General features: G+C 27.4%; 1 protein-coding gene and 1 long non-coding RNA gene across 14 annotated transcripts in view; one reads left to right on the top strand and one right to left on the bottom strand.

Moving 5' to 3' along the window:
• The window catches only part of syd (JNK-interacting protein syd), a 225,482-nt gene that overhangs the window by 34,895 nt on the left and 175,115 nt on the right, over nucleotides 1-15,472 (bottom strand). For all 13 annotated transcript variants that reach the window (XR_012757479.1, XM_075373870.1, XM_075373882.1 and 10 more), the window contains 3 exons: nucleotides 10,959-11,072; nucleotides 7,239-7,418; nucleotides 728-859 (listed from right to left, as the gene is read on the bottom strand). Coding sequence is in view for 12 of the 13 variants with exons in the window: in XM_075373870.1 (XP_075229985.1) it covers nucleotides 728-859; nucleotides 7,239-7,418; nucleotides 10,959-11,072 (426 nt within the window). In the remaining variant the exon portion in view is untranslated. The remainder of the gene's footprint in view (nucleotides 1-727; nucleotides 860-7,238; nucleotides 7,419-10,958; nucleotides 11,073-15,472) is intronic.
• LOC142329364 (uncharacterized) overlaps nucleotides 1-15,472 on the top strand; it is a 37,628-nt gene that overhangs the window by 12,785 nt on the left and 9,371 nt on the right. The gene's annotated exons all lie outside the window — the stretch shown is intronic.

Below are 15,472 nucleotides of genomic sequence, written 5' to 3' on the forward strand. Positions count from 1 at the left end.
TTTTACAGAAATTTCACATTTTTACTGTAGTGTTAGTATAAACTAACACTACAGTAAAACACATGCTGTTTAAAACTTAATTCAAATGGCCAATAATAATTTTAATACAATAAAAAACATAACATATACCAAAGAAGGTGGAAATTCAACATGGAAAAAAGATAACATGGACTCAGATAAGAAATAAAGGAAATACTAGGGGCATAACTGACTAACTGATGATAAGTGTAGAGGAAGGTGGAGTACAGAGGCTTTCTTAACACAATAAGATGAAAGAGACAATTACAAATATAAGAGAAATCAAGAGATCAAACAAGAAAACAATAATTTTTAATTTTAACAGGGTTTTAAAATCTAATTATTCTCTCATATGGTTTATAAGATAAAGCTCTAAAGAAAAAAGCTCTTTTTTATGAGACATACTACACGATATCCTTTAAATTAAATAAAAACATATGTATATCATGAATGCAATAAATATGTACATTAATTTTAAATTATTATTACTCTTAAAATCTTTTATTAATTAACAGTGGCAAATAATCAAAATCTCATGCTGCACACTAAATTCTGATAATGTTAATAATAATAAATTAATAAAAATACTTCACCTTTTGCTTTGACTGATATTTGTTTATTAATTTTTTTAAAAGAAATTATCAGATTTAAATTAAAAAATATTAAGTTAAAAATATCCAGGAAAAAAAATCTGTGAATTAAAACCTACCAATTCTAAAATCAATATATCCTTCACCACCAGACATAACAAGCATTGATGTTGGTTTATCAGGATCTGAGTTATTTTCAACAACTGGTGTTTCTGATGTAAAGCTAGTGGCTGCTGAAAGACCGCCAATACCTTCCACAAAAAAGAAACAAAAAAAAAAAAAAAAAAAAATACATGAATATTAATTATTAAAAAGTTGCATTTTTATCTTACTGTACAACTTATTTTTAAAATACTGTAATACAATCTACTAACTACAGTGATATTAATACTGTTGAAGGATTTTATCAGTAAATCAGTACAAAATATTAAAATTTAATAAGACCACTCTATACAGGGGTGTATTACAAAGTTTTCTAAGACTTTCACAATCTATTCTAATTGTGAAAATGGAAAAAATTCATAAAAAAAAAGTCCTAAAATGTTCATTTGGGAGTTAACAGCTAGTGAAAGATTTTGCTCAGATTTCAGCTACCCCAGTAAAATCAGGTCATACTGAAATTTGTAGCCTGTTAATTAAGGGACAGAATTAGTGATTTCTTATAGTTTTCAACCTGAAAAATCAAATAAAACAGGTCCCAGAATGGTATCTGCAGTAGTTTTTAAGAAATCTGTAGTGAAAATCAATAAATTGGGGTAAAAACCCCTGTTTCTTTTAGTTTAATGTACAATAACTTTGTTAAATGAGTATTAAACACATAAAACTTGTAGAGCATTTAATTCTGAAAAAAAATGGTGTAAGATAAGTTGAATAAAACAAAGAAAAGTAAAAATTTTATTTAGAAACAGTACACTAGACCAAAATGCATTATACGTATAATTTTATAATAAATGTTTAAAAATGAGCCAGAAATTTTCAACACATTTCTTGGCACGTTTCTGTACTGCTTTTGTTGCTCATTTTAGTTCTTCAGGGCTGTCCTTAAGTTGCTCAGATGCATCCATAATGTTGACAATTAATTCCTCACAAGAATATATTTTATATTTGTTTTGTTTACAATATTTTTCATCCATTGACAGATAAAAAAATCTAAAGTGTTAGATCAGGCGATCTTGGTGGCCAGGGATGTGGACTTCCACAGCTGATCCATTTCTCTAGGAACAATGATTTAAATAAGTGGAAACTGCACAAGAGAAGTGAGGAGATGCACTATCGTGCTGGGAGTATACTTTGTGTCTCAGTGCTAGAGGAAAATATTCAAGCAGTTGTGGCAATTCTTCTCGAATAAGATGCAAGTAGACCTCAGAATTTAAACGGCCAGGTAATATGAATGGTCCAAACAGCTGATTGTGAAGAAGGCTGCATGCACCATACATTGATGTTAAATTGGTGTTGAAAACTGCCTTCTACCATTTAATGAGGATTTACTTTTGTCCATGTATGTTCATTGTGTAAGTTGTTGATGCCAGCTCGTGTGAAATTTGCCTCAATGTTAAACAAAACATACTTGTGGAGTTGTCAATTTGTATTCCACTAGTTGCAGAACTCCAAGCACAACGAACCATCTACTGAGTGTAGATGTTGAACTGGCTGTTTATGATAAGGATAAATGTTGTTTTGTTTAAGTGTCTTATTCAGTTTTTTTTACTCAGGAATGCTTACCGCAGTTTATTGGTTTTTACCCTAATTTCTAAAAAAACTACTGCAGGTTCGGTTCTGGGACCTATTTTATTCTATTTTTCAGGTCAAAAATCATAAGAAATCACTAATTTTGCCCTTTAACTAAATTTCTAAAAATTTCAGTACAATCTCACTTTACCAGGGTACTTGAAATCTGAGTGAAATCTTTCATTAGCGGTAACTGGCAAATGAAACATTTTAGAACATATGTTTATGTGAATCTTTTACATTATTTTCACAAGTAGAATAGGTTATGAAAGTTCTGGGAGAATTTTGTGATACACACACACACACACACACTCTCTCCATGTATATATAAATTTGTATATATTAACTTAAATGTAATTTATTTAAGTTTAATCTCCTCTTAATTGGATAGAATTAAATATAATAGTAAGATACATTTTACTTAAAAATATTATCTTTATTAATCTCTCTTGGGTTAACCAATCAACTATAAAAACTTATAAATTAAATTCATTACGTTTCACTTAGAATTCGCTAAGCTTCCTTAAGTGACAATACACATTCATAAACACATCATACAGAGTTTACTTGGATACTATGAAATTAACTGACCTACCCCCTAGATGACAATATTTTGTCCCCACTCTTATTGCAATAGATCCCTCCACTCACACTTGACTTATCTTATCTTAGATAATTATATGTATCTCTTTATATAACCTGATTGCCATTTCCTGCATATTAAAATTTTTACAATGCACATATTTTTCTCAAAAATGACAAAACATTAAAACACTATTTTCCTTATAACAAAATTTATAATATAAATATATGATTTTTAAAATTAAATTAACATACATGTTGCTTAATTTGGCTATGTCTGTTCTATTGTTGACAGCGTTTGTATTTTTCTTGATGTATATAATTTCTAGAGTGGTCCTTATATGTGTATTTTGTTTTTTGTCAGATATTTTTGTGCTATTGAAATCAAATGACTGTTTATGTTCTATTATATGTTTTGTGAGTGCTGTCACTTCCTTTTTTCTATATTTATGGGCTTCTATTCTTTTTTTAAGGTATTGTGATGTCTGTCCAATGTACACAGTGTTACAAACTTTACATGGAATGCTGCATACTACGTTGGCTTGTTGATTTCTTTCTATTGGTGATTTTAATTTAGAAAACACACTATTCAGATTGTTGTAATTTTGATGGGCTATTGTGAAATCCTTTTGTAGAAATTTTTTAATCTTTTCAGGCAGACCTGCGACGTATGGTAATGCAACATAGTTCTCACTCTAATTATTTTTATTAGGATGGTTGGCTGCTATATTATTATAGTGTTTATAAATTATATTTTTAAATATTTTATTTATGATATTTTCTGGATAATTATTATTAATAAAATCTTTTGCTTTTTTTATATATATTCTGGTCTATCTTTAGGGTTTGTAAATTTTACTACTCTATTTGCAAGATTCTTGACTACTGATTTTTTATGTGATATTGGTATTGTTGATAGGAAATTTTGGTATCTGCCTGAAGATATTGGTTTTATATACCATTTTGTTGATATTTTCTTTTCGAAATGAGTTATTGTTAAATCCAAAAAGTTTATACTATTGTTAATCTCAACTTCCTTTGTAAATTGTATATGTTCATTAAATAGGTTAAATTCTTTTAACATTAAATCAATATCCTGTTCATGTGCACATAATAGAATGAGACCTTAGTATTTAATTTTTTCTAATACTTTATTTTCTAAATATTCCATAGTTAGGTCTGTTAAGCAGGCTGAGATTGGTGACCGCCATTCATAAACCATGGCATTGTTCATATAATTTAATTTAAAATTTAAAATACTACCTATGCAAATATTTATACATACTAAAAATTCTGTTTTTTTTTTTTAATTTTCGTTATTTTTTCAATTTCACTCCATTTGCTTTCTATCGCTTCAATCTCTAAATTCTTCGGAATGCTAGTGTATAATCAAATTACATCAAACGAAATTAATTTGTAGTGTATGGGTATTATTTGCTTATTAATAAGTGTGTGGAATTCCGATGAATCTTTGATGTTGTATTTATTTTTCCAGATTGTTTGTTGTAATATTTTAACCAAAAATTTTGATACCTTATACATCGAACTTTGTATGCAGTTTACTATAGGTTTTATAGGATAATCATTTTTGTGTAATTTTATTAGACTGTAAATTCTTGGTGATAATTGTGTTATTGATACTTATTAGTTTCGCTTCTTCTTTTGTTATATACCCATGTGCAGACAACTATTTGGCTATTTTATTATTTTCTAGCTGTAATTTATTGGTCAGATCCCTTTTTATTTCTCTGTAAGTGGTTTTTTATTATTTAACATATTTTCCATTTTTGTTGAATAATCTTTATTGTCCATGGTAAATTTTTTATTACTTTTATTTATCAACATTAAGATTTTATCTTTATTATGCTATATGAATTATCTTGTGTTTGATATGTTTATGGTAATAATTTTTATTATTTTTTCTGCTTCCGCATTTACTATGTTGTTATTGTATACTCTCATTTTGATTTTATTATTATATGCTTTAGTATTACTTTTATACATTTGTATTGGCTTGCATATATTATTACATATTTTATTTTTTCTTCTTCATTGTCAATACTTCTAATGGTGTTTTCAATATTTATAATAAAATTTTTTGTTGGCAATAGTTTGTGTGTTACTGTGTCTTGCTCACGATTATTTAATGTTAGCTGTAACGCAAATTTAGGTCCTAACAATAAACTTTTAATTACATATTCAGGAATCTGAACATGTTCATAAATCTTGTATCCATTTTTTGTTGTATTTAACAAAGTTAGGTTTGCAGTACCTATTTCTTAAGTGGTTGAATTTTTTAATATTTTTTTCTTTATAATTTTTAAAATACTTTTGCATTTGTGTTCTCAAATTATAAAACTCAAATAATTGTGAACGTAAAATACCTTAAAATACCCTCAGGTGTATTGAGGAAGCTTAGAGAATTCTAAGTGAAACGTAGTGAATTTAATTTATAAGTTTCTATAGTTTGGTTAACCAAACAAATTAATAAAGATAATATTTTTAAATAAAATATGTCTTATTATTTTGTTTCTAGATTTATGCTACGTATTAGGAATAATAAGTAGCAGGAAATAATATGTAGGATTTAGGAGCCATATTATAAAGAATAATGCATTTTTATGGGTAGTGTAAGTTTCTGAGTGTTTGGTTGACAAAAACTGAAAGTTGCAATTGTGTGAAGTTCATTTTTTTAAATTTAAAAATGGATCAAAAAGTAACAATTAGATTGTGAGTAAAATAAAGAGAAAACAGCCTTTAAAATATTTAAAAAATCACTTATAGAGAAGAATGTTTATAGAAAAAAAACTGTTTTTAACTGGCAAATATAGTTCAAAGTGTGATGAATGGACAAGCCATCCATCACCTTTTCCAAACACAAAAATGGCAAAACTGATTCAAAACTTATCAGATGAAGATTGAACTTATTGAAGTATCCAAATGTCAGAGAAACGACAGGGATTATTATAAAAGCACTACATATAATTTTGGTTGAAAATTTGAAAAATAAAAAAGTGGTGCATACTTTTCCTCATTTGTTATTGCCTGAACTAAACATTATTTTGTTGTATTGTCTGCTAAATTCATTAAAATGGTCAATGAAAAAAATATATTTTTAAAGTGGATGGTAATAGGACAATAAAAAATGGTGTTTCATGTACAATCCAATATCAAACATCAAAATGGAACTCAAGCTGAGCCTGAAGAGATTAAAAGCAAACACTGTGAATGAAAAACAGTGCTGATTGCAGTTTCTAATGCAAAGGAGTGTTAAATGTGAATTTGTCCTGGGAAATCTGACTGTAAATGGTACATTCTATACAGAAGGGCTGGTAGGATTGAATGTTTGAATACTGTGTGTTTAATATGAGTTTGAGGAAAATGGGATCTGATTTTTCTTGATAGCAACACATTAGTACATTCTTTGATTGTTGGTATCTTCATTTTTGGAAAAAATAAAAAATTCTCATGTTATCCTTACTACTCTATCAAATTTTGCACCAGCTGACTGTTTTTTAATTTCTAAATAAAAATGATGATGAAAAAAGAAAGGGATTCAAAAATGTTTCGCTTATCGTGGAGATTATAATGAGTGAATCGTAGGAAATTCCAAAGGAAGTGTATTTTCTCAGATGTGTGATTCATTGTAAGAATGATGTAAACAATTCAAAAACAGACAGTGACTATTGAATGAACATAATAATAAGTATTTTTGATTCATTGTACATTTTTATTTTGATTTATTGTATGTGCCTTAGTTAACTTAATCATCACGCTATGTATAGTAGAGTGTCAAGATGTATCACCATACTTTAAACTTTGTATTACAATATACTTTGTATTACTTTGCCTATCAAATATGTAATATATATGATGGGTGTAAGATCTGAATATCAGAAAGCAAAGGCTGCCAAACATACAACACTATAATTTAGCATTTATATATAAAATGTGTATAAAAGATGCATAAAATGTATAAAAAATACATAAAACAATGTATAAAACAAGATTGATTTAATTTGATCAGCAATTCCATAAGCAAACAAATATCACTGAATATACATTGGTTTTGTTCCTCCATTATGTTGTCAGTTGCATTTCCTCCTCCATATATTGATTTATAAAATAATAAACCTACTTTGAACTTTTCAACTTTAACTACCCTTTTTTTATAATTAGTTTTTAATTTATGGTTGTAAATGGCTGTACAAAATGTTTATAAACTAATTGCTGCTCATTAACAGGAAGTTGTAAACTGTGGTTTATAACAATTAATAATATTACATTTTATTACATAATTCAAATTTATTTAATAGATACCTGGTACTGCTACAAAAAATTTGACAGCATCCCTATGACCATGAAATGATAATTGAGCTTGTGCCATTGAACAATATGGTATAAAACTGGCAGGTGTTAATTGTGATGTAACTGAATCAGCAAACAAACGGACTACACTGCCTGGCCTTCCATGAGTTCCACTACTAACACCAATTGCATCTGAAAGGATACAATTAAAGAAAGTAATAAAATAGAATATTTAAAATCGGGACTCGGTCCCTACTTAATCCCTAAGTTATATATGAGAACAAAGTATAAAGATATAATTAGATTTTATTTCAAAAACTAATTTTTAATGAAAAAATAAAAAATAAACACTTAAAACCAAATAAGAATTAAAATAATACTTATACATTCTTTTTTACATACGTTTAAAAGAATGTAAACCCGTCTATAATTTCTTGAAAAATAATAAATATTTCAACAATTAAAGAAAGGGTAGGCTCAAAAGGGTAAGGAAATTAAATAATAAAAATAAATGGAAAATAATTACCATTCAACTGTCGCAATTTTATTTTCACAAATAAAGGGATGGAGAACAAAAAGTTAAATTTATGTTACCCACATAAGAGGTCTGTTCAGAAAATAACTGAACTTTATTTTTTTAATCTTTAATAATAATTTTACAAATTATTGGTTCTTGTCCCCTTCAAAGTATTCTCCCTCCGTTAATCACACTCAAAATGACATCCGTCTCAAAACGGCATCCTTCATCACTGATTTTAATTTTGGAAATAAGAAAAAATCACAAGGAGCCAGGTCTGGTGAGTATGAAGCCTGAAGGAGGACAGTCATCTGATTTTTGGTACAAAACTGACGAATTGACAAGCTGAGTGTATGGGCACATTGTTGTAGTGAAGGAACCATGAGTTGTATTTCCACAACTCTTCTCTTTTTATACATTTTTTTATGTAACTGTTGCAAAAAGCCTTGATAGTATGGATGGTTCACCTTGAGGCAAGAATTCAAAATGCACAATTCCATTAAAATTGAAAAAAACAGAGAGCATAACATTGACACTGGATCGAGACTGATGTGCTTTCTTGGGACGTAGAGATCCTTTGCCAATCCGTTATGAAGATTGAACCTTTGTCTCAATGTCGTAACTGTAAACCCAGCTTTCGTCTCCCGTTATGATCCTTTGTATGAATGTTTCATTGCTATCGGCTTCTTCAAGAAGTTGCAGAAAAAATGTCTACGTAATGTTCTTTCTGCTGTATGGTCATCAAACAAGTAACAAACTTTGCTGCAATTTGACGCATGTTCAGTCAAAATGTCATGGCATGATCCATTTGAGATGCTAACCTCTTTTGCAAGTTCTCTGACAGTCAATCGGCCATTTGTATACACGAGATCGTTAATTTTCTGAATACAAGTATCATCAGTTGAAGTCGAAGGGCTTCCTGATCGAGGGTCATTTTCAATTGACTGATGACCACTTTTAAATCATGAAAAACCATTCTTAATATTGCATACGACCCAGAGAATCATCTCAGTAAGCTTGTTTCAAAAGTGGAAATGTTTATGTCGAAGTTTTCGCCAGTTTCACGCAAAATTTTACTTTGTATTGCTGCTCCCAAAAATCGCTACTAACACGTTACATTCAAATAACAATAACACAAAAACTAAACAAGATATCAACAATCCAAGGATATGTCGTTACAGTGAAGGTTATGCAGAACACAATGCTGCCAACTCCATGTCACTAAATATCTCTGTTGGCGCAAAATTAAAAATGTTCAGTTATTTTTTAAACAGACCTTGTTAAAGTGGAACACTTCAGGGAGTGGTGAAGGAGTGTTTAAGGTGATTATTTAATCAGGTTCTGGTAACAGCAGTGAATTTCTTATTAATATAATTAATTCAGTCATTTTCATTGTTCAAGTTTTCTATAATCAGGGAATTCACTATACATTTCCCAGAACCTTCTACAAAAAATTAATTTCTCTATGAATCTTTACTTTATGATTTTTCTTTCAATTTCCTTTAATATACAACTTCTTCCAGCACTTTTCTCTAGGTCTCCAGTCTTCCTCTTTCGCTTAAAAGATTATCTAATGTAGCTTCCTGGAGTATATTCTCTCCAAACCATTTTAGCTTCTCTTTCACAAGTTTATCCAACACTTCTATCTTCATCCATATATTCTCTTATCTTTTCACTTTCATTTCTGTCTTTTCTATTTGCTTTGCCTAGCTCACTTCTCAAAAATTCCATTTTACTTTTTTCTTGCACTTGTAGTACCCAGTTTCCTGCTGTCTTTATGAGAATTGGCTGATAGTAAGCATAAGAAAGTATTTTGCATTTTGCTAGCACTAAAACAGTATTAGGCTTCTGATGCAAAAACTAGATGCTTTATGAATAGTTGTGCTCTTGTTTACTTTTTTTATCTCGCATTTATTGCAAATACTGTCTGTCACCCAGTATCTGAATTTCTTTGCCTCTCTTAGTTAAACACCATTAATTCTAGACCTAACGTTTTCTTTCCATCTGTAACTGGGCTATTATTTTGCTTATTCAAAGCTAATTTCCATCCCTAACTTTTTAATTTATCAATTCCATTCTTCTAGTTTTATCTGAAACTTTCAACTCTCTTCTTCCTTGAATAATAATAATAATTCCTTGATTTTTAGTCACAGATTATTTTAAGAAAAAGTAGTTTTACAGTAATTCATTATGTTGCAAGAAAATATTACAATAAAGCATAAAAGAGATAAACATAAACTAATATTTTCGAAGGTACAACCAATTAGCTATACCAGTTATTAAAATTAAAATGAGAAAATCTACAACAGGGTAGTTAATAAAATAAAATACAAAACCAACATATAAAATAAATAAGTATAAAGAAAAACAAACTATGAAAGAGTACTTAAGAGTATTAATAAAAAAAATAATACATTATTGCTTTAGATAGTCCAATTCGAAGTTGAAAAGTCAGTTTATATATAAATCACAACAGTTAAACTCTCTACTTGTACTAGCCATAATGCCCCTCACAGAGTAGATAAGATAAAAGTTTTATCTTAAAAAAGACAAAGAGCATGAAAATTATCATACTGGTTGACCAATATCTAACAGCAATAATCATCAATAAATCTCCTTAACTTAATAAATTAAGTTAATTAAAACTAAATAAATTAAATTTATAACTATTTACCAACAATCACTTGTTAATTTACTTTATTAACACTCACTTGTTTCACTACTAATCCAAGTAAGATAAAGTGGCTGTATCTGAGTCTACACTACAGATAACTTTTAAATTTTGACTTGGGACTGTGTAAAGCAATAATGTAAAATGTTTTAACTAGCATTTACTTTTTTTTTTATAAGCACAGATAGAAGCACTCACTTTTATAAATTTTGGTTAGTTTTTGAAAATTCATTTTGTAGACTGATCATTTTTTGACAATTAACATGCACAATTGGTTTAGACGTTTATTGTTATAAACACTTTTTGAGTGTTTCTCCTTCTGATTTCATTTTAGTACGCATTTATTAAGTCATTCTAATTTTAAAGTTTTTTTAAAAAAATCTCCTTTTTCAGGGCATGATGAAACTCAATTACATAATTAGTTCAAACCATAAGGAAATACCTACTAACTTAAGAATAAATATACAAAAAATAATAAATAAAAACAAGATATAAAAAACAAATGATAATAAGAGTAAAATATTTATTTATTTATAATACTTACTATCTGAGAGTGGAACTGAAATAATGACACCGTTGCCAGTTCCAATCCATAATCGATTAGAAGAAATAAGCAAAGCTGTTATCCTAACAAATGAAAATCCGAGTTTACCGGTTCCTGAAAAAAATTAACAGTGATAAATAAATTATACATTTTTTGATGTCTTATCTCAATATTCTCTACTAGGTGGTTTATTTTAATAGAATTTAAATAAAATTTTACAGTGCAGAAAAATAATATGAATCCAAAATGATTAATTTCAGTAAAATAATTTAAAAAGTATGCTTTTAAATGTTTGTTTATAGTAAAATAAACATAATGTGATAAATAATAGGATAAAAATCATCTACAAGCAAAATCAATCTAAACATAATGATTAAAACATGCATAATCTGTACCAAGGTGAAAATAAAAACAAAATTATACAAAAGCATCATACAAAATTGATGACCATTCATGATATACCAGTTTCTATAAATCATAATTACTAGTAATAAGAAAATTTAGTGTTGAAGCTATACTGTCTCATATAATATACTTGAATTATCCTGTGCTGCTAGACACACAAAATATTAATTTACTGATATATGTGATAGAATAAGCATTTTGCAAAGAAAAACCATTCTAATGATTAGATAATTCTTATTTTATCTTTCAATATTCTTTATCTTATTTATATTTATATGTATTTACATACATATATATATATATATATATATATATATATATATCAATTATAAATTGAGAGGGGTAGACATAATTCAACAATACATTTAGGACAAAACATATTTATTTACTTACAAACAGTTTTGTAAAAAAGGTTTTTCTTTAAATGTTGTCGAAGTAAATGAATAAATTATCTACAATATAGAAATAGGCAGTCAATAAGTATAATGATACAAAAAAAATCTATATTCATGTATGTATATAATTTACTTATATACACTTACACAACCCACAAAACACACAACCCATACACACACATATAAATTAAATATATAAAATTAGTATATTTTATATACTTATATAACTTAGTTAAATATACTTATATATGTTGGCAAAACCCCCCTGAAAATTCTCAAAAAACCTATATTAAATAATTATACTGCATATGCTAAGACAGTCCAGAAAAGACGTTGAACAGAAATCAGGATAAGTTATTTTACCTATTATTAAAAGGAAATGTCTGCTATTCTTTGCATCATTCCAAAACAATAAAAAAAATACTACTTCATCAGAAAACACTACATAAATATTAATGATATAAATTAATACACAAATAATCATAGTAATGAAAAAAAAAAAACAACAACAAAAAGCACAGAAAGCAAGCCATAAGGAAAATATAAAGAAAGAATGGGAATATGATATGTGATACCTCCAGGAAACACTGCTACGGAAGAAAGCGATTGTAACAAGATTGACAATGTGATTGATGTTATGTGTGTTGAGCGAAGCACATTGCACATGGCACATCCAGCGAAATGTTAGCAAAACACACAACCAAGACAGATAGAGCTAAGCACCCTACTTCTATCTTTTTTTAAATTTATAACTATAACTAATTAATTACATAACTAATTAATAGAAGATTTTAACAACATAACAATAATAAGTACAATACCAATTATATAATTTAATGTCACAGATTGAATGTGTGAACACGCACGCATGCAGAGACACACACACACACACACACACACACACACACACACACACACATACATACATACACACAATCAATTATCTAAAACTACTCAGATATAAAAGAATTAAATATTACAATTTTTTACATCAGCTATCTCATGTATAAACGTGATCTTGATTAAATTACATCTAATAACTCATAAATAAAAATTTAATATAAATGTAATTACTTTTTAAAACAGATCCAACAAATAAACCAAAGTAATTTTTAAGGCAGATATATACATAATAATAAAACTATTTAGAATCTTAATTAATAATTTATACATTACATTTCAAAGTTAACTACTTTTTCAGAATAATTAATGATTCCTATAAAAAAAAAAAAAAAAATTGGACACATGAATAGCATTAAATCAAATCAAGTATGTAAAATAATATGATATATGACACCAGCTACAGAATCTGAGAAACATAATATTACGTGAAATTAATCATAATCAAACCAGAAATAAATAAATATTTAAAAATAAAATAAAATAAATAAAGATTGTCTACTTAAGTCTGTAAAAGTTTTAAAATATATTAAAAAAAAATATTTTTCAGCATGGAAATTACAAAATCTATAAGAACCTAGAAGAATAAGTGTATGTTTTTAAATAGAACAGATTTTCATAGTTACATAACATTAACATTATAAATGATACTAGTAATCATTAAGAGTATGTGCATCTTACAAAGATGATTATTAATCTATTAACTGAAATAATTTATAAGACAACTTTGTAAGTCTACATAGGTATATTATAAGCAGCCTAATAGAATTTTGTGTTTTTTTTTTTATTTATATATTATCTTTATAAAGTATAATTCTGACATAAAAGCAAAAGCAAATATTTCTATTTTCTACAGTAATGTAAATCTGTAGCTGGTTGATTATGAAATGTCTGGTTTATTTAAAAAATGATGTCTTTGGGGAGCATATCTGTAAAAACACATAAAAAATAAAAATTTTACACAATTTTGTGAAGGTATTATCACAGACAATCAAAAGGTTAAGATTATTAATCTGCTGTTATTAAATTTTTTCTGTGATGTATAAGTAGCTACAAATCCATGTTAGAGTGTATTTTAACCAGATTCCTTGAATACTTTTTAATTGGGCACTTGAACAGACTATTTGGAAAGCAATAAGTGGATTTTGGTTATTGCTGCTCAGTTAATGGGAATGCTTTAAGCCATAACAACTGGGCTGTACTCAAGCTTATAACTATCCCCAAGGCAATCATGAAAAAATTAATTACAGCACCTGTTTAAGAAGATAGGTGATATATATTTTAAGTAGTTACGAATATATTTACTAATATTAAAGTAGTGTATATAAAATACTGTTATTATCAGAGCATGTTACAAATGTAATTTATAAGTTTACTAATCTGATTAATATCTATCTAAAGCTTTAAGCAGAATGTCTGAACACAAACATATATTTCTATGAGTAAATGATTTAAAAACCAGTATAGCTAGTCAGAGAGCGATACATTACTTAGATGAGAGGCACCAATGAGATCGGTAGAAATCAGGAATGACATAATCCAGGCTTGTCAATGTTTATATACATAATCAAAATAGTTTTTACAAAACAATTTTTTTATGTAGCCCTGTAGTTTTTTCCACATGCACAGAAACAATAATTACATACCCACATGCAAGGCTTAGATGTAATTTTAAACAAGAACAGTAATAATAAACATAAAGAGTAATAAAATTAGTTAGTAAATAAAAAAAGTGCAATTAATATCAATTTTAAATTTACAATATGAACATACAATAATTCTATATAGACAGAAAGATGAAGAGAAAACGATTAACTTGTTAGTATACACAATCATAAGAAAGTAAAAAATGTAAACTAATGAATATAATATAACCTCCCTATACTTAAATTAATAAATCAAAATGTATTGATAATTAATAAATCGATCAAAATGCATTAAGAAAAAGGAAAATTTAAAACACTTGCTTTATTGTAAATCTTTTGATGTAGGAAGAAACTTATTAGGCGATGAAATGGGAAAGAGGGACAGAACTAGCCTAAAATGAAAACTAATTGCATTAGTTCGATGGTTCAACTTGGACAATAACCTTGTAACAACTCTATGATGACAAACAAAATAATTTCATAATTTAATTATTATCCACTTCCTTGGACAGCAGGAACATTAAATTATTTAGATTACTATTGTTGTATTGGTAACAGAAAATAAATTTGACATCAACTGAATATAATAAATGTGTTTATTAGAAGATATTTTATTAGGTAATATATAAGATTGAATAGTTAGAATTATTGTTTTTAAGTTAAAAAGTTTTCCTTATCTTTTAAGATGACAATAAGATGGAAAAGTTGAAATAATTTCATTTGCACTTTTAACAAGACATCTTAAAATTAACTACGTTTAATGATGTTCTGTTCATTTTAAGGAAAGGTGAATTTCAAAAGTATAAAAAGTATACACAATGCACACAAAAGAATAATAATAGGTATTATCTTTTACAAAAGAAAGTAACAGTTTTTAAATATGATAAAAACTTTTGGTTGATAGTGTGGTCCTTGAAGGTAATGTTTTAGTTACTTTGCTTATTGATTTAGTTACTGTGCTAATCTTGATATAAAAAAAAACATATTTCAAACAAACCGTACCTTTATGTTATACATATTAAAAATCTATAACAAAATTAGTAATAGCTTTAAAAATAAAGATAAAATAAGAAGTGAGCTCAAGTTCCATAATTGAAGTTCCACAGTGGTTATCCCTACACTTTTGTATGATAAAGACTGTAAATACAAATATTTATATTACACTGAA

The sequence above is a fragment of the Lycorma delicatula genome, chromosome 8, assembly GCF_047948215.1.
Source record: "Lycorma delicatula isolate Av1 chromosome 8, ASM4794821v1, whole genome shotgun sequence".
In the NCBI taxonomy this organism is placed as follows: Eukaryota; Metazoa; Arthropoda; class Insecta; order Hemiptera; family Fulgoridae; genus Lycorma; species Lycorma delicatula.